At 34.7% G+C, this 20644-nt stretch overlaps 1 protein-coding gene across 9 annotated transcripts in view; it reads left to right on the top strand.

The window, feature by feature from the left end:
- Positions 1-20644, top strand: part of ERBIN (erbb2 interacting protein) — a 119054-nt gene that overhangs the window by 72815 nt on the left and 25595 nt on the right. For 8 of the 9 annotated variants that reach the window (XR_001866128.1, XM_017747080.1, XM_017747079.1 and 5 more), the window contains 11 exons: positions 6054-6110; positions 10169-10232; positions 11785-11859; positions 13160-13304; positions 13785-13857; positions 14934-15063; positions 15392-15507; positions 16515-16584; positions 17655-17754; positions 19749-19870; positions 20463-20633. Coding sequence is in view for 8 of the 9 variants with exons in the window: in XM_017747080.1 (XP_017602569.1) it covers positions 6054-6110; positions 10169-10232; positions 11785-11859; positions 13160-13304; positions 13785-13857; positions 14934-15063; positions 15392-15507; positions 16515-16584; positions 17655-17754; positions 19749-19870; positions 20463-20633 (1123 nt within the window). In the remaining variant the exon portion in view is untranslated. The remainder of the gene's footprint in view (positions 1-6053; positions 6111-10168; positions 10233-11784; positions 11860-13159; positions 13305-13784; positions 13858-14933; positions 15064-15391; positions 15508-16514; positions 16585-17654; positions 17755-19748; positions 19871-20462; positions 20634-20644) is intronic. The other variant, XM_017747078.1, reaches the window with a different exon arrangement.

The following is a 20644-nucleotide window of genomic DNA, read 5'->3' as shown; positions in this document are numbered from 1 at the left end:
ATCAGCAGTTTTTAATTTTGACTTCTGAAGGACAGACAGAATGCTTATGAAGGGCCTAAAACTCATTTACATTCTTGTTTCTTTTCTAACACTAGTCAGGTAAGTAAGGAAGATCAGTATTTTTGAAATTTATATTGCTTGTCATTTAGTTATTGGAGGGAAGCAAATAATGACAACTGTAATTCTACTTGTCCTGCCTGTCCTGGATACACAAATTACTTCATGCACAACTATAACTCTCAAGTCCTTTATTGCCAGGAATATTTCTGAAAAACTTGGCATATTTATGGTGTGCTGACTGTGCAAAACTGTTACATGTCGTAGTTTTAATACAAGATAAATACTAAACTGCTACCTCTGTAAAATAGATTAAATCTTGGGAGCAAAAGTGAAAGGAGAACTCCTAGATGAGCCTAGGTCATGCTATCATTACCACGCAGATTTCAGCCATTTCTGCAGCTTTCCTCTCTCCATTCTTATTTTATGCTCTCTTTTCCTAGATTTCACTTTCCTGCCCCATCCCGTGTCCAGCAAGCATCTCTTTCAGAAAATACAGCTATTAGTTAACCAGTCATGTTGCTACGTGAAAAAATTGCCTTAGGCTGTATGGTTATATTTGGGTCAGCACAGTTTGCAAGAGATTAGCAAAGTCCCCAGATAGTGCTGCAGCAGTCTGGCAGATCAGGAGATGTTCAATGGAAGATAAGCAAGATGGCTCTCCACTAGTGACCATTAGTTCATTAGTCATCTGTGATCAGAGCTGTTCACTAGTTCTTCTCTGTTACTAGTCATTCCCTGATGAATGATTAAGAGCACCAGATCTGCTGCACATTCAGCTATCAAAAAAGCTGCTTGTGATGCAAAAGCATTATTATCATGCTTTTTTCTGGTGCACAAAGTTTGCGTTTCAAAAGCCCTCATTAAGGTTGAAGAAGAAAAAACTGGAATATCCATAAACTTCTTGGAATTCTAATGATTGTCTATGCTTTTTTTTCTGTTCTGTTTTTTAATAGTCTAACCAAATGGCAAGATTTTCGTAGTAGAAACAGGCATTATGGATGAACTTGAAGACCTCAGGTTGACACAGCTGATCCTTTAAGTAGTTAATCTTACACATAATACACATTAAAAATTCTCATAATTCTTTCTTCATCACTGTTTGCTTCTCTAATGCTTAACCATTAGTGAAATGGAGAAGTTATTAATTACTAACATTTTAAGGATAAATCAGTTACTGAAGACAACTTGAAAGCCAATTCTCCACTGTAGTGTTTCTCTTGACAGAAGAACTCTACCTTGGTTTTTAAAATCTAGTGACTTGCAACATCCTGTTATATAGCTAGCAGAATGAATTTGAGGTACTCGTGTATGTAAGTTTACCTGCTAATAGAAGTGTTGTGTAGAATACATAATGTTCTATAGGAAGACAATGTTTAGATCAAATAAATTAGAGAACAATGAAACATTAAAATACCATTTTAAAGTAAGGTTCAGACCCCTTTGACATTGAATACTTCTGTTCTGTAAGTGATGAGACTGCTCTGCCATCCCACAGTCTTACAACTAGATATAAATACTTTCTTAGTGCAAGGTCTTTTAACTTGTGCTTCAGAATATGGAAGTACCTCTTTTATAAACAAAAAAAAAAAACCTGTGGTAGAAGCTTTTGAAATATTTATTCTCATAAAGGACAAGCCTTCAATTTCTTCCAATAAGGTTCTTTTTTTTTTTTTTTTTTTTTTTTTCCCCTGTATATGGTGTTATAGCTATTACTTTTCATTATTTAGGAATACGTGAAGTAACTGAGTTCTGTTGCCTGCTCTTACTGGCAGCTATTGTCAATAATAATGTCTCCTAAAAATGAAGTCAATACATATTACAGCTAACAAGGTCTTTATGCTCTGTGTGTCAGGTTAGAAACCTGGTTTCCTACATCTCTTTTTTGTTGACTGTTCATTGTTTCTACAGTTTAATTGCTATCATTTTTCATGAGTGTTGTCCCCCATTCTCTCACTTGCTGTCATTTGTAGTGTTCTCATATCCCTCAGTTTATTAGACTAAATAAAATTCTGTTTCTTTCTGGTGTGGCAGGTTTTTCTTTGTGTCTGATTATATTAATATATCTTGGAACAGGTTTCAGTTTTAATTAATCTTCTTTTTGACAGAGGATGATGACATATATAGCTATATTTAGAATTAGAATTTAGATCTCTTCATAGCTTGCACAGTGTCATGATTATCTTCTTGTTTCTCTTGGAAATGTCTGTGGTTATGCTCCAATGTTCCAATTATCCTTTTTGCAGCTGCCTAGTGTAATTTCCTACGCAATCAATTGATGTATTGGACAGTTCAGTTAGAAATGGCTGATGCCTACAAGGAAATCCTAAGTACTTGGCTTGTAGTTTTTTCTAATTTTTTTAGTCCTTAAGATTGTACAAAGTTTTTTCCCCCTACGGTGTCTTATTAAATCACTGTACTGTCTGTGACAAAAACGAAGTTAAACATTTTTCTGATCCTAAAAGATTGCTATTAAAAAATAATTTGAACCGGATAGTCCTCGAAGGAGTCTCTGAGCACCTCTATCAGTAACGCTCACCCTGATGCTTAGGAAAGAAATTTCTTATACTGAAAAACACTTCCAGTATATCCATGCAGTGTTTAATTGCATTTATCTCCATGATTTATTCTCATCTTCAGAATTTGTGCTAAAGCTTTCCATAATTGTGACATCAAGATTATGCAGTCGTTTTTCCACTTTTTTATGAGTATTGTATATTTGCTGTCTTTCAATGATGTTGTTCTTGTCCAGCCTGTTAGACTTACTAAAAGTCACCAGACTTTTGATATGATGTACTCATTCCTTTGGAATTTTTAGGGGACAAAGTGGGGTTTCTTCCTCCAGTCCCAAATTCAAATTTGAATGCATTGATACTGGCACAGATTATGGCATTAGCCTTCACACCAGTGCACAGATATCTGAGAATTATTATGCTTACATAAGAAAATAGTCTCTGTTGTATTTAAATACATAATGTATATTTACATTTAAATACACATTTATATTTAAATTTAAACATTTAAATTACATTTATATTTACATTTAAATATTTAAATATATAAGTAGAACATGTTAAACTTGAAACTCACTGCTTGCTCATTTTGAGACAGGGTTTTAAAAGGCAAACATTATTTAGTAATGGGTGTTTAAGATAAGCAAGGATTTTATCTTCAGTGTAATTCTAAAAACCTAGGAATGTTGTCTGTGATGGGATATTGCTTCCAGAGCCTCTTTACTGTGATGTTGCAATTAATTTGCTTTATATCTACTTTCTCAACAACTTGCCAGTAGTATTTGTAGTAGTAGATGATTTTAGTAGTATCTACTTTGGGATATTTTTTGCATAAATGTACAGTGATAATCAAATTTAGTTACATATGTGTATACATGTGTTTTGCAGAAACTTTTGTAAATGCAGCCTGCAGGATGCATACATTTTAGTCCGCTTGCCCTTACATTTTAGTAACAATTTAAAATAAAAATATTCTGCTTTAGGAGAACTGCAAAGGAGGTGTAAAGTAAGGAACATCTCTCAATGCAATGTTTTTATATTTCCAAGGAATGACTGCTTGTCACATAGCAAGTTTCTGAGTGTACCAACTGTATGTTTCTTTTACATTTTTTACAGGTGGTATAGTTTAAGAAATCAGATTTAGGAAGGATATTGATCTCCTGGAAAATTGTTCATGTAGAAATTTTGTTTTATTGAAAAGTTGTGCTGCATTTTAAAAGCAGGCTAAGATGGTTATGGTTAAAGAACAATACTGAAAAAATAATTTTTAAGCTATTACAGAATATGTACTTTAAGTTGAATAATACCTGTTAAAACTTTGCGCATTGGTGGTGTGCAGATAGTTCTGTGGTGATGGGTTTTTCAAGTTCAGAAATTAAATATTTCTGTATAAGTAGGACACATCTTTGCCACAGAATGGCACAGATTATATATTCTGCCACTATGAATTCCATTTTTCCTTTAGTATAGGTGAATTAGTTCTCTATTTCTTTTCCAAATTAAATGCCAGTTCTTCAGGTCCATTATGGCAGTTCAGATGCTCAGTTTGGATGGGTGTTGCGTGCTTAGCACCAGCAATTTAAAGAACAGCTACACTTAGTATTTGATGTGCATTATTTTAAACTTGAATTAGCTCCTCGAGTCATAACAGAAGAGGTGACAACTGCTTCAGTCCAGTATTTCTCATCAATTACTAGAAGAAAATTACATGTTTAGACACAGCCTGTATCTCCCACCCAGGAGAGGTTGCGAATGTTTTCCTAAGTAGCTTCTGTGAAGCTCTACACTTAAGAAATTCGATACACAGATCTTCATTCTCTTAGGGCTAGCTGAGGAAAGATTAGAACAGGAAAGAAGGTGACAAAGCTATGAACTTCTCTGTCACCAAAGGCAGTCTCTAAGTTCACAGAATTAGCTTATTACAAGTGTCATACAATCAGTTTTGGCTAAAGTCAGCAAAGTGTGGGTGTGCATATTCATAGTTTAGCATATGAATGGAGATTTGCTGTCACTGCATTCAAAAGAAATTTGACTGCATACGTGAGTTGTGAAGAAAAACTACAAACTATGTAGCTATCTTCCCTGTCATCAAAGCAAAACACCAGCTGAAGCCTAATGCAGTGCTTGGTTCAGAAATCAAAGCTCAAAATGTTCATTCACGTCTGAGGGTTCTTAAACGAGTTCTGTTTTGTACTAGATTGGTATCTTAGGGTGCTGGTAGGGTAGGATGGCTAGGAAGTCTTTCCCACTTATGTTCTAGATGAGCAGCAGTGCTACTACCATGAATGCGGTTTTTATTAGGATATTCTTTCACCACTGTTAGGATGTTGGGATTTTGGGTTTTTTTTTCAGAAGTTGGAGGGAGGAGGTTCCCCTCCAGCAGTTGCTACCAGATGGCTGCTTGCAGTGCAGGGCTGCTGACCTCTGCTCTCTTTCTTAGGTTATTTGTGGGCATGGCAGATTGCTGCTTTCAAGCTCATCCAAAAATGAGTTAATGTCTAGAGGAAAAATAAATATTGTTTTCAGCTTTCTGTTTCTACATGAAGTATAGTTCTTACCACTTAATAAAAATCAAGGTTTTTGTCTCTTTCCTTAAAATGCACTAGTAAGCACCTTCAGGAAAGACTGGTCTATTCACTAAGCTCCTTTCTGAGTCAGGGATCTTAATGCCCTATTTTGTGTAGTATGAGGGCTGTCAGTGGGTCACATGTAGAACTCTTGTCATTACAGTCCTGTCTGTACTTAAACCAAACTCAGTTTCTTCATTTTTTTTAAACAAATAGAGCTTTGTCACTTTTGTCCCAATAAAAATTCACTGGGAATGGTACATAGGTTGTGTGTCAAAACTGCTTGGAACTTACTTTGCCCAAGCAGTTGAGGTGGGGTTTAGAGGTTATTCACATCTTGCAACCAAGAATATACTGGAAGAAAGGTCAAACCACCTTCTAACAGAAATATCAAAATGGATTAAGAAGCTGACCAGAAAAAGAATATGGAAGGAAATCCAAGATTAATTTAAAGGTTGTTTTTATCAGGTGGAAGACTACAGGTATTCCTCAGATGCGGCTTTCTGTATTAAACTGATACATTGTCAGTAGTAGAAATTGAACATCTTAAATTGTGTGAAGTGATCCTACCTTTCTGTTATTTCCTGTGTACTTTTCATTATGATGATAACATGTACCCCTAATTAATCCAATGAAGTGTTTCAAAATCTTTGGGATGAAGGAAAACAAATGTGTTTGAACAGGTGTAGAAAAGCAGGCAAGTTCGTTTGTTGATTTACCAAAATCAAACTCCAGCCAATGAATTCAAAATAACATGCAAATTTTGCACAAAATTTCATCTTAATGTTAGAGGGGAAAAAAATTTCAAACTTACAGATTTTTTTTCTTTTAATTCTGTAATGTAAATAAGTTCTGAGATTGCTTTTGTCATGAAATACAGAATATTTTAGTAATTTATTATGCCTTTCTCTTACAGATTAACTAAACTCCAGATATTGGAACTTAGAGAAAACCAGTTAAAAATATTGCCAAAGTAAGTACAGTAGAGTTCTAGAAATTCCTACAGCATTTATTTTAACATTAATCCAACTGTACCTCTCTCCTGAAATCTAGCATTTTTTTAGTCCCTGCCTTGCAATTCTCACTTCCTTTGTCAAACAAGCCTAGGCTGATGGTGATGCACTTCCTGCTGTTCTATGAACATGAGCAATGCTCTGAATTTTCCAACTGGGGCTCTAGAGCTCCAAGCAGGTTAACAAAGATATCAGAGGTCAATGAAGAAGGAAACAGATCCCAAAAATGGGATGTGAATAACCACCTGCAGAGTCATGAATATGTTGTGGTGTACTGTAAAAGGGATCTTTCACTGGCAACAGAAATTGGTAGAGTTGCTGTTTTTGGTGGATGTTAAGAAGTTCTGGTGGAGAAGACAAGGTTCTAACAATTGAATATTCACTCTGTCCAACTCATATGCTAGGAGAGACTTGTGTGCAGTAGGCAGAAGTGAGAATTGCCAGCTTTTTAAATACAACAGCCAGTTTTTTAGTGACAGTAGCTAATTATATGCCTTAGACATGATCAAGAGTTATGTTCTATTGGGATTCCCTTTTTAAGTGCCTAGATACTGTACTGTAGAGTCTGCTGTATAAGCAAGCCAGAACTCCTATTTGGAATGACATGTACAGCATCAGAAAGTGTGAATTTACATCTTCAAAGTGTGAAGCATTCTGTGGTATAAATAGTCTCAATCCTCTTTGGCTCTTTCTGCTATCACTAGTTTTCAGCAGAAAAAAAATAGAGGACATGTAATTCAGAGTGGTAGCTCTCTAAATTAAGTTACTCCCAACTGAGGATACAGTAGCTGTAATTAAAACTTACAGCTAATACAGATTTTGTTTATAAGATCACTCTGACCTTAATTGCCAAAATTAACACTAACAGCATGAATTACGTGAAATACTTTTAAAAGCACAGTTTACTCTTGTAGTGATAAGAGACACTTAAACAAATGCGTTAATGCATTTAAGTCAATCGTTCCCTCTGTTGAAGGTGCTAGGAATTTTTTTTACTTCAGTGTTTTTAAAGCTTCATCCTTGCTTGAAAACTAAACAGCCACTATCATGAATAGGTCCTCTGTATCACTTCCATAATAATTCGCAGTAGATGCTGAGCTGCCACCCTTATTAGTCTATTCTGGTACTCTTACAGAACATGCTATACAGCTAAAACGTGTAGAAAATCCAAAGCAGTTTTTTGATGCTAATAAGATGTAGCAGTAGGTCCTAATATTTTTGCTATGGAATACCAATATATTTTCTTATTTTTCTATGGCTCTCATCTTTCTAATACTTTAATTCTTACAGCAAATTTTTTCCTATTTGTAATAAGAAATGTAAAATAAATTGTACATCCCTCTTTCTGAGTAAAACATGCATATAATTTTTGACACTAAAGTATGAAGTACTTGAAAGAATCTTAATCAAAATGGGTAATTAATGCCAACACACTAAATCAACCTTAATTTATGCCAAGTTTTATGCCAAATATACATCATTTTGTTCGGAGCTTATCTACATCCAGAGATTGCAAGTGGCAGCATTATAATGCAAAACAGCTCAGTGAAACTATTTTTACTGAAAGGAAAGCAAAAACACACAGAGACTATTTTAGAGGCATATTTCTGGTAGGTAAATTGGAAAGATAGTCCAGCAAAACATGATACTTTCTTTTTTTTTCATTTTTTTAAACTTCTGTGGCCTAGTTGTCAATAAAAAGAGTAAGCTTTTTAGAAAGAAGCAAGTTATTTGAGAGTATAATTACAGTGATTTGGGCCCGATCTTGCCATCACACACACCGCCCTTGAACTGTATGCCTCTTGAAGTAAGCTGTAGTGTTAACCTTAATGAAGTCATCTGTATACAACAGAATTTGAGGCATAATTTAGGCTATCTGATCCCTTAGTATTGAGTTGAATTGACACCAAGTTCAATAATATGAATTATGAAAGAGGCTTTCAGTTTATGGGAGGGATTACATAGCGCTATGTCAAAGATGGAAATAGGTGTAACTCTGTGATCTAGTTAATGTTTGTTTCAACATCCTTTGGTGTTAATTTTTCCTGCTACCGTAACATTATTGGAAGCCTTGTTTGCATTTTCTCTGAAGGTAATTCTCTATAAACAATACACAAAAGCAAGGAGATATTAGTCCTAGAATATCTGAAAGTGCTATTATCCAAGCAACAGGGAAAGGAAGGAATATTACCAAGACTCTCATCTTGCAAACACGTTTGTCTATGTTTTATACTTGAGTGGATGTGTTTGCTACATTACAGTCACATTGGCAAGGGAAAAAAAGGCCCAAAATCAATAAAGTTATCTTGCTATCCTGTCATTGTTATATAACATTGGTTTGCATAGTGTGGTCTGTGAAGTTTCAAAAGCTACAGAACACTATGTTAGATGCTTTTAAAGGAGTTCTTCAGCAGTGTCTGTGGGAGACTCATTGGGGCAAATTTGTTAGGAACATACAGCATTAAAATTGGTATAGGCATGCTCTTACAAAGCTTTGTGAGAATAATCTTCTGCAGGATTTCAGAGGGACTCAGAGTTTAGGTAGAAATTGCAAAAGAATGTTAGGAGTTGGCTTACTGATAATCATCCCGTTCATTAGCTTCGAGAAATGAGGGAAATTGTTTCTTGGAGTCTTCTGAAAGTAGCCTTTTCTTGGTTTTTGGTTTTTTTTTTTCTTTCTCTAGGACAGTAGGAATGTTAGCTAGAGGCTTTTCTTCAAAGCCTGTGTATACTATAGGTACAGTGCAAAAAATGCTTCTGCTTTTGTCTTGGTCTTGTCTTCAGCTACTTATGTTAAATTCCTGGTTTGTCCCCAGCTTAGTTACTCCAATGTCATGAAAATCAATTTTCTAAACAAATGTTGAGTCTCCTTCTTGGAGATTATTTAATTAATAATATTAATAGTCACATTAAATTGCTTTCAGTAAATTAGTCATTTTCCAATATATTATTTTTGAACTGTTTGTTCAGAGCAACTGAAGAGTTTACGGTATTTGAATAAAAGCTGAAGTTTTGAATAGCTGCATAGAGAGCATCTTATTCTCATGCAATTTTTTGTTGACGAAACTAGTGTGATATTCTGATAATTTACAAGACTCTACCATTTAGAAGCTTTTATAATTAATTTTTCCAGAATTTTGTAGTGCATACACAATTGCAGTTTATATATGAGAGTTTTAGGTACTACTAATTGTTCTGTGGAAATCTGTTATTAAATAAATAGAGAACATGATGTAGTATGAGGAATTCACAGCCTCTTAAAAAATACTTTCAGGTAGAACTGCTATTGACTGTGAAGTACCCAGTGTGTAGACCACCATGTGCAGTGGTAGATAATCTCTGTGGAGTCCCCAAATAGAGGAAAAATGTTTCCAAAAAAGCTTGAAGTAATGGATTTTACTTTTATTTCAGACATTTATTTAATATTTGCTATAAGTTAGGTTAAAGAGGTATTGATGTGTCACAAAATCCAACTTTGTAATCTTATGTAATGTGTGACTAGAGAAATAATTAGGGTTCCACTTGTCATGTGGAAGCAACTTAGTCAGCAGCCTGGAGAGGTAAAAAGGTAGTGTTGATAACTGTGATTCAACAGTGCTCTTCTCTGTTTTCCCTGATCACTAGGCAGTAGTCTTTGAGAAGAAAACATGTAGTTAACCAGCCTTTGACTGAAAGGATGTATTGTACTGTAGGTGAAAAGCTGAACCACTCAAAAGAAGAGATGCGCCCTTGGGTTGCTCTTTATCATGAAGATTTCTTTACTGGTCTTCAGTTTTTGCAAGCTCATCTGTAGATGTGTTGTAGTGTACTCTTTGTGTGACACTCAGCAGTCTGCAAGATCAGTGATACATGCCTGGTTGAACAGTGTGTGAAAAATTGACCTTAATTAGGTATGATACCTGTTTCAGAATAGCATCACTACTTAATACTTATTAGTAGATTTTTGTAAATACTGGAAGATTTGATGTAGGTAGTATTTTCTTAAATCTAATTCTTTATTAATTTCATTCCTGTGTAGAACCATGTCCAGACTGACTCAGTTGGAGAGACTGGACTTAGGAAGTAATGAATTCACAGAAGTGGTGAGCTTTGCATCTTTTATAAATCTCCTTATCCCTTGATCTGTTTTTAATAAATATGAAAATAAAAACATCAGCTTAAGAGTTCTGCTACCAAGCAAGTATTACTTACACCTTATAGTACTTTATGGAGCCTGTTACAAAACTTATGTGTGTGTTCTTAAGAATGAGAGGATGTTTTTACTCCATTTTAAAATAACACGGTTGTATAGTGTGGTTACTGTACTGGTAAATAATTAATAGTACTTTGTATTTAAATTATAAACATAATTATTTGGCTTAGGATAAATTCGAAACACTTATTGGTTATAATGTATTTAATGTTACAGTTTTGTGCATAACCTGCTTTTATTGTGCACAAACTAGATTCAAGGGAAACTATATTAATTTTAAGTTTGAGTAGTGTTCAAAGTAGTATTTTAAAAGTTGAGGTGCTCTGATTTTTCCTTCAGCATAGATTGACTTGTTTCTTGTTTGTGGTCTCAGAGAAACATATATCTTGTATTTAGAGTCACAAAACATCTCTCTGCTTTTACAAGTACTTTCCTGAGTAAAAGAATTGAAATAGAAGTATAATGAAACTTGCTGAGCTGCAATACAATAGAGTCAAGCCTTTGTGTGCCGTTAGTAGAATATGCAGAGCTGAACACTTGCCTAATGATGTGGTTTGGAAAATAGGAGAGTGTGTTTAAGGAATTTTTCAACATTATGGTTAATCATCTAGCCCTTACTATTACTGCCATATTCTCATCACAGGGTAGATATTTGTGTAGGAGCCTTAAGCTAACATTTGAGTTATGACTTTCTCTTGGAAAATGAGTTATTGGGAGTCAGGACTGCAACTTAAGCAGAAATCCTGTCTATTTACTATATAACAAAACTTACTTAGTCTTTATCTGAACTTGGCTGTAGTTATTAAGGTGCAGTAGTACCTCTTTGATATTACTTTCTCAGGAGGGAAGTTTAAATAGAAAAGCATATGCAACATGGATGTTTACCAAGAAGGGGTCTTTCCCTGGTACATAAGACACTGTTAACAACAAGTTGTAGTGGAAACACAATCCTGCACTTCATTTTATGGATGGAGTGGTTTGCTTGTGTCATGGAGATGCACCATTTGTTGATAGAAAAATGAAATTTGTTTCGATTTTCCCCCAAACCAAAAATTCTGGGATTTTGTAAAACAGGTCCTCTAAGTTGATGGAATTCAAGGTTTTTTAGACCTCTTATATCAAAATTGTACATGTAACATGTACTTAAAGTGTGTGCCTGTTGAAAAAGAATACTTTCTGTAAAAAGCATTAAACCAAGAGAAAGCCTTTCTCTAAGATTATTTGGTTCTGTGGTCAAGTTCTTAAAAGTTTTTGTGTATCTAGTATATATTTTAATTTCAAAAGTGAAATATCTGGGTTTTCTTTGATGACCCAGTGAAAAAAGTGTGTATAACAGCTATAGTAAGACATTATTAAAGTTGCAATAGACAAATCACTGGAGTTGTTTTTGCCATTCACTGGGGTTTTTCATAAGTTTTTTTTAAAATGGCTTCCCATTACAGCCTGAAGTACTTGAACAACTGAGTGGATTAAAGGAATTTTGGATGGATGGTAATAGACTAACACTTATTCCTGGGGTAAGTTCTTCTGCTGTGTTAAACACAAAGTACTTTAAATTATGCAGTTATTTGCTTTGTCAGTGATCATGTATGTTGAAATTATGTAGTTTTAGTGCTACTTAAAGCCAAAAGGCTAAATGGCACTTGAATGCTTAACTAGTCCACTTAAAAATTATCACTGATCATGAGAGCTGCATTCACAGCTTTTGGGTTTGGGTTTTTTTTCATTGAAAGTTACATAGTTCTCATCTGAAAATTATGTTGCAATTTAGGAAAACGGGTAAAAATCTAAAATCAAATTTAGGGCTGAATGGTCCTTCCAAAAAGGGATTATTCTGTGTTAGACAGCAAGTAGGAATTTACAGGATAAATATGTTGTGTGGATTTTTACTGGTCACAGCTGTAAAGCAAGCAGTGCCAATTTTGGTGCTGTGTAAACAGGGAGCTTAGCCAGTTCCTGAGAAGACAGTCTGTTGACTTTGTATGGGTTCCTGATATCTTTCAGGATTACACGTGGTCCAGACTGACCTATTATTACAGTACTTGAGAACCTGTGCTTAAGTTGTAGCAAACTAATAAATGAGAATTTTAAATTTGGGAAGCAGCTGGTTTGTTTGTTGTTTTCAGCCTTAAATCACTAGCAGTCATGTGAAATGTGGCCTTCCTGCCTAGTGAGTAGTATTTGCTACTGTTTTTCCTTCAACTAACTCTTAGACAGTTGAGTGGTTTGATTGTAAAATACAAGCTGAACTGTGTTTTGCAGTAAAATAAAACTGTATTTCTGAAAGTGAAGATTTTAATGAAGTAACGTGCGTGAATTTTAAAGCTTACGCTTGGTTCATATGGAATGGTAATATAAGCTTATATTTTGGCTTGTTTCTTTCAGTTTTGTAGAATTAGGGATTCATCATTGTTGTTTTTGAGGTGAAGTAGGATGCAGTTTTCCACAAAAGGCAAAAATAAGCATTGAAAGTCTTTACTGGAGCGTAATGATGTCCTCACACCATGTGTCTCTTTCTGAAGTCTGTTCTAAACCTTCAGTTACTTGATTCACGGTAACTAACCATTGAATGTGCGGCAGACTGACTTCAGGGACGTACAGAGCTACTGTGGGGTGTCTCTGTGTGTAAAAACATCAGCTGTGCTTATCTGCACAAAATACTTCATTTGAAAGTTCGGGTATTTTGCATAAAATTGTGTTTCAGCACTCTAAGTCTTTTCCTCTGGCATTACACGTGAGAGGCAGTTTGTCAAATCTGCCAAATTTTTTGTTTTAAACTTGCACTTTCTAGAATGCATTATTTTCTCTTTCTCTTAGTTCATAGGCACTTTGAAACAACTGACCTACTTGGATGTTTCTAAAAACAACATTGAAGTAGTTGAAGAAGGTATTTCAGGCTGTGAAAGCCTGCAAGACCTACTGTTATCCAGTAACTCACTTCAGCAACTGCCAGAGTCTATTGGTTTGTATTTTCAGTTAATTCATGTTCTTAAAAGCCTATAGTTCAGACACAGAGCACTTGAAAATAGAAAAATTACATTCTAGATCTGTTCCAGTTGAGTAGAAGTGCCAGTTGTTGATAAAGCTGTTAATGCATGGCTGAATAATAACTTAAAATTGTTTCAGAGCATTCTTTACTTTATACAGTAGTTTGTAAATGGATGAAAAGCTGCTGGCTCTATCAGAAAAAAGCCAATTTCTTTTTCTCCCTGCTTCCACCCGCCTACCTGAATGGTTGACACACTGTAAGCTGGCAAACAAGTTCTGTAAGCTCATCTGTTTATTTCCTTAGGAATACAGCGTTATGGGCGTGCCAGGGAATAGAGAAGATGTGGTTGCTTGTCCATAATGTTGGGGGCTTTTTCCCCTTGTAATTTAAAGTTAAAACTCAGCTTAATGAACTCAAATGTCCATTTTGATTTACTTGTTCCTGTTATTATAGGTTCTCTGAAAAAGGTGACAACACTTAAAATTGATGAAAACCAGTTAATTTATTTGCCAGACTCCATAGGAGGGTAGGTATTTCACCAAAATAAAAAATTGAATTACCTTTCTGAACACTGTTCTGTAACAATGGCTTCTCTTTCAGAGTTTTTGTAACTATTTGATTTCATTTCTTCTACATGTTAATGTTGTAATACAATTTAAAGTGAGTGATTTCATATCTGAGTTCTATTTGCAGCATGTATGTTCTTATTATTTAATACCAAAAGACATATGTTCCTCACATAATGCAGCCACCAATCGATAAAAGAAAAATTGAGTGTGATAGAAAACAAGATACTTAAAGAGTCAGCTTCCTGAAACTGGCTTTTGTTGACAGGAACATGGCTGTGGTAGATATTGCAAATGATTGCCCAATCTCAAAAATCTTGTAAATATGAACAGGTATTTATCTTTATTTTTTTATATATAGAGAGAGAGAGACAGAAAGAGAGAGAGAATTTTCAGCTGTCCATCAGCAGGTTTTTTTAATATATATTTTGGTGTCCAGCAATTTAATTTAAAACTTGCAAGTAATAGCAAAAATAATTGGCTCAGAATTAAGTGCTGTAGAAATGTACAATGTCTTCCAATTTCTTTTCATATATTTTAATTAATACAGGTTATCTTTTGTCAGAGTTTACAAAATACTGCTTCACTGCACAGGTCTCGCTGCCTCTAACTCTTGAAATTCTTTGCTTGTTCAGAAACTGCACTCAGCTCTAATTTTTTGAGTATGATCTGTCCCATTCTGAATCTTTTTAATGCCTTACACTAGCATGTTGTCATGTACTACACGAACAGTTGGTGTTGCTGGCCTCATTATTTTCGTTGTGAGGACAGTGTAAAGGAGATTTAAAAAAAATAAGCAAGCTCAAAACAGAACCAAAAACCTGCAATCAACCAACACGAAAAAACACCCACCCCAAAACACATTTTAGGCAGTCAATAAAGGATTCTTCTTAGATTTTAATTTCTTTGGGTTTATTTTGAACTACATTTGAGATGAATAATTAATAGTGATACTAATTTCATTTAAACTGCAAGTATTCAATTAATGTTGGATTAATTAATCTGTATAGAGGAGTTAATTTTTTTTTTTTTTTAGATTAATATCAGTAGAAGAACTGGACTGTAGTTTCAATGAGATTGAAACATTGCCTTCGTCTGTTGGGCAGCTCTCGAATATAAGAACATTTGCTGCAGATCATAACTTTTTAACTCAGCTGCCATCAGAGGTATGTATTTAATTGCAAAACTGTAAAATGAATATTTTAACATGTTTATATAGTCTGTACAACTTGTGAAGGTAATAATTTTTGAGAGGATTTTCTTTGTGTATGTTTTTAAAGGAGGATGTGTACAAATATACAGGTTTTTAAATAATGAAATTTGATTTTTTTTAAGCAACAAGCAGGAATTCATTGCTGTGTATTGAAACTAAAAAGTTTAGTATGTATGAATACACTTTCCAGGCAAAATAGCCTCAATACTAATTGTTTTAAAAATTTTCGTATTTATGTTGTGAAGATGAATTAATTCTTTGTGGGTTTTTTTTTTTTCCAGATTGGAAACTGGAAGCATGTAACAGTGTTGTTTCTGCATTCTAATAAACTTGAATTTCTCCCTGAAGAAATGGGTGATATGCAGAAATTAAAAGTCATCAATCTGAGTGACAATAGGTTTGTGAATGCTTTTAATCAAGTAGAAATTTTATAAAATGCAACAATAATGTAGAGGGATTGTTATGAATACATTATGCTATCTTTCCTTATCTCATGCATAGCTCAGAAGCTGAGTGAGATGTATTTAATGTACTATTGTGGTATTCTGGATCTTGCAGTTCCATTGTATTAAGCTGTCTTTATTTTAATGACTTGGCAGATGCATTGAAGTGCAGCTTCAATACATTCGTGATTGTTAGCATGTGTTTTTCTGTGGAATTAGTCTAGTTATTTTCATAAAACTTTTGATTCTTACTTAAAGATTTATAGCTTCTTGAATTACATATGGAGCACCCAACAGCATCACAGGATATTGTAAAAAAACCTTGGTGTTCTGTGGAAGGGGGAAAAGAATTGTGTTTTATTGGAGGTGATCATTAAAAATGGAGAAAATGTTTAGCTTTGGGGAATTGTTAGTTTATAGTATTGAAATACACTGGGAGAGAGAAGTCTAAGGAAGCTCTCCCTCCTGTTCTGTCAATCCAGCTTCTCTGTGCTCCATTTGTGGCTTGATTTATCCATTAATGCCAGAGCATCCATTATCCAGGACAGTCCCTTCCCCGTACATGTATCTTTGAGAAAAAAACTGATTTTCAGGTGTAGCATATTTTTCCTTAATTGGCATATATATTGACAGATAAAATGCTGAGGATTCAGAGTTGTTAATTCACGTTAATTGTCTCCACATTTAAGTTACTCAATTGAATTAAATTCAAGTTACAATGTAACTTCTTTGTTTTAAGCTACTTGCTAAACTGGGCAGACATAAGTTTGTCTTGTTTGCTTGGGTTGTTTTTTTTTAATATGAATTTAAATTACATGCTGTAGCCTTTCAGCTCTCAATATTTATTAATTCAGCTTCATATGGATATGTTCTTTTGAAATGTTTTACATGCTAATGCAGGGTTGTTTAAAGTCTTAACAGTATGGTTAAATGTACTTACATAAATTATTTTAATTTACAGACTGAAGAATTTACCATTTACCTTTACAAAACTGCAACAACTCACTGCTATGTGGCTATCAGACAATCAGGTAAATTTTTTAATACTGAAAATAAATAGTTGTTGACTTCATTCCTAGTGGGATTGACAAGAACAGAGCCATCTCTTAAATAGAGACCTAGTACTGTGTGCATCAATACTTTCTTGACATTACTGTGTCAATTCTGCTGAAGTAACCAATACTGAGCTTACCTGTCTCTGGAGACTCATATTTCTGGAGAAGTTTTGCACTGTGAGGAAATGCAATTTAACAGATATTGGGAGGGGTTTTGTTCATTTGTTTTTGTTGTGTTTTTTCTTTTTGGTTTTTGTTTTGTTTTTTGTTGTTTTCTTGTTTTCTTTTGTTCAGGCTAATTTACACAGGAGAGTTAGTGCTTGATAAGCTAGAACTTAAATGTTTAGCCTGCTGTTGCTTTCACAGCTATACCAGTGGGGAAACTCAGCATGCCTGGTTTTGAGTTAGGTTTCTTGCCACACCTTTTGAACTGTGTGACTGTTCAGCTTTGAAGCCATTAAGCAGTAACTCATGTGCTTGTAGCTTGTATTTTTCCTTTTTATTAAAGTCCTTGGTATTATGCTGATTTTCTGAATGGCGTTAAGGTAGACAGGGCTGTCAGAAATCTAATAGCCTCAGATGTGCACTTCTTCTAAAACAGTAATTTAAAGAATCCCCTGCCCTTCCCTGTAAAGGGTGGAGGATGTTCAATCTGGTGTCAAAGTGAACAAACAAGAATACAAAATTTTTCTCTTTATATGATTGCAGCTTTAAATAGCCAGATATATCTGTGCATTTCAGATCAGCATGCTTTGGGATAGTAGTAAGTACCAACAAGAAACTGGGTTACTTTTTGAATATCTAGTGTTTGCTTTTCACAAAAGCTGTTGCTGAGTTTCTCCTCAGTCAAAGCCTGTCATCAGTCAAATACAGACATGTTAATATCTTCATTTTGTGAAAATTCTTCAGAGGAGAAATGGTTTAATACAAGGAAGAGTAGTCTTCAAAGTCATGGGACAGGCATGCTCTATGATATGTAGGTCATATTTACTTTTATATATATATATATACTCTCATAAAATAATTTTCTTTCATTTACTTTCTAGTCTAAACCACTTATCCCTCTTCAAAAAGAAGCTGACCCTGACACACAGAAAACAGTACTTACTAATTACATGTTCCCTCAGCAACCAAGGACTGAGGAGGGTAAGGAATTTCTGAAATGCCGTGTCACAGTGGTCACTTTTGACAATAATGGGAAGGCTTCCTGCTAATATGATTTTCACTAAATAGTACTTAAATACAAGTTTGGAGTATACTTGTAAGAATGATGAGTTGTGTCTGATGAATGAGAACAGTAACTTAATGAGATTTAGATATTGGTAAATTCTAGATGAAACTATGTCAGTGAGCAAGGTGAGAAATGGACTGACAGGAACACGTTCTGTGATGGTTGCCACTCCCAGCGTGACACCCTCATTCCTTTCAACAGAGCTTAGTGGTTTGGGGTGAAATTCCCTTTAGCAGGTGTTAGCTTCAAACTGACTATTTTAACAAAATGTTTCCTCCATTATGAAGTACATATTTTTTGAAAAGTACATAGCATTCTGTGGTTTATTTTGAAGTGAAAAAACATCACTCCAGAAAAAGCATATTGCTCACATGTAGTTTGAACTGTTTTTATAAAAAGTAAGGCACGAAATTTTAAGCTCTTACCAGAAAGTTATTTCAGCAGAGTTGTGAAATAGTTAGGGAAACAAGTAATGTTCCACTATTAAGCCCAACAGGAGTTAGGAAAGAGTTAAATAAGTTTATTTTTCCACTTTCTTTCCCTTGCAAGGTAAAGGAAAAAGTTTGTGCTGCTTTAAAAGAAAGTGGGGGGCAATATATTAATGGAAATAACTGAAAACTGACAAGTTGCAACATTCCTTGTTCTGTGGCACAGGTGTCTAGTACACTGAGAGAGGAGTAATCAAAAACATAAGCAAAAGCAGTAAATTGTGCGTCACTTTCAGCGCCTTCTAATGTATCTGCAGTACCTCTGATAGAATGTGAGAATTGGGAGATTCAGTGAAGTTCAAGATTGTTCCTGAAAGTGTTCTCTCCATTTGAACTCTGTTTTTCTCAGGTTCTGGGGTTTATTTCTGTAGACAAGGAAAGGACTGTTTGTTTGGCTTAAGCTGACCGAACACCTGTCTGAGGTAGTCATTCCAAAAAGGTTTCAGGTTCAATAGACAGAGCTTTTAAGTTGGTTTTTTGGTCAGGAAGTCTTAGTAATCAGGATAGTGAAGTTAATTATAATATTTTTAGATGTATTAAAATGTAAGTGACCCAGTAAATGCAGAGTAACAAATACGCCATTGCACTTACTGAGCCCTAAAATTAAGTCTTTCTCTGTGTCAGGTATAGAAGTGGTTAATATGAACAGTCTTGATATCGCTAGTGAAGGATATACATTTGCTGGGTGATAGTGGCAGATTTATTAGACTATTTGTCAGGCTAAAAGTAGAACCTGGCTGATGTAACACCAGGATATGCTAAAATAAGAGACAGTGGGTACCTACAAAGTTTATTTATTCTCTTGTAAAATTAAGCAAGGAATACTTGTAAAACCCCTGTCAACTGCATAACTTCTGCAAAATCATGCAGATTAACTTAACCTTCAGGTTTAGATGCTTACATTTCCTTAGGATTAGTAAGAATGCAGGTTTTTCCTCAGTAAGTCATTCTTAGTTTTCATTTTTAAATTTTCATTAAATGAAATCAGATGAATGTTCTTGCATTTGCATAATGATATTAAGCACTGATAATAGGCTATATAAATCTATACAGGTATAATTTATGTTTTTATATATATACACACAAATACATTATTTCATATTTATATATAGAATAAAACCACTTAGCAGAGTTCACTGAAAATTTTCAAGTGTGAATGTTGAGACTAATGTACAGCTGAGCATATGATTTTTTTTTTACAGGTAGGGATATTTCTAATATAAAAGTACAGCCAAATTCATAAAGCAGTGGTATTGCATCTAATCTTCAATTAATGGTGCTGTTAGTCTTTTATCTTTTAAAAAGAATGAATACAAAGCACACCAATCCCATCCAAGAGAAAGAAAATGAGTATATGTTATTTTGCATAGTGTATCCTGTTCTTTTAAGAGCTTCTTGCGTTTGTTTTTTTTTTTTTCCAGTTATGTTCATATCTGATAATGAAAGTTTCAATCCATCTCTGTGGGAGGAACAACGGAAACAGCGTGCTCAGGTGGCATTTGAGTGCGATGAAGACAAAGATGAGAGAGAGGCACCACCACGGGTTAGTATTGAATTTATTTTTGCATACTTGGTATTTCCCTCCCTCTCATTTCCACCCTTAATCTCAGCCTTTTCCTTACTTTGGCTATGGGTTTCACTCTGCTGAATAAATCAAGTCATCAGTTATTAGTTTAGAGTATCTAGCAGGATGAAACACTATGGTTTGGACTTTTTGTTGTGTTTGCTTTCAGTCTGGGCATTATTTGGCCAAATCATTTTCAGCAGGGCACAAGGGAAGAACTCAAGCTGATACGTGGCAATGTAGGGCCTAGCTAGGAGGCCACCTGACTAATAGTGCAGGGGACAACAAGTGGGGAAACCGTGATAAATACTGATTTTATTTTGAGTGAATTACTGTTGGCTTAATCCTTGCTTGGAGTCATTGAACATGTTGGGGGAAAGGGAGTGAAAGCAATTCATAATCTTGCCTAGTTGTGTAAGCTTATATCTGCCTCAGTGCAGGTACACTTGAGTATCAAGGTGGAGTTCTAGATTATTCAGTGGTTTAGCCTAACTAATTATTTTTTTTAAAGCTTATGTTTTAGTTCTAACATTTAAATAAATGTAGAGCCTTACTGCTTTTTGTTATACAGGAGGGCAATTTGAAGAGGTATCCAACTCCATATCCTGATGAACTGAAGAATATGGTCAAAACAGTCCAGACAATTGTACACAGACTAAAGGATGAAGAATCTACTGAAGATACTGCGAAGGAGTCAAAACGAGAAGTCCAGACAGTTTCTGTAAAAGATGTGGGGGTAAAGGTTAGAGATAG

This window comes from Corvus brachyrhynchos, unplaced genomic scaffold (genome assembly GCF_000691975.1).
Source record: "Corvus brachyrhynchos isolate BGI_N302 unplaced genomic scaffold, ASM69197v1 scaffold131, whole genome shotgun sequence".
Taxonomy (NCBI): Eukaryota; Metazoa; Chordata; class Aves; order Passeriformes; family Corvidae; genus Corvus; species Corvus brachyrhynchos.
This window is presented reverse-complemented; position numbering and strand designations above follow the sequence as displayed.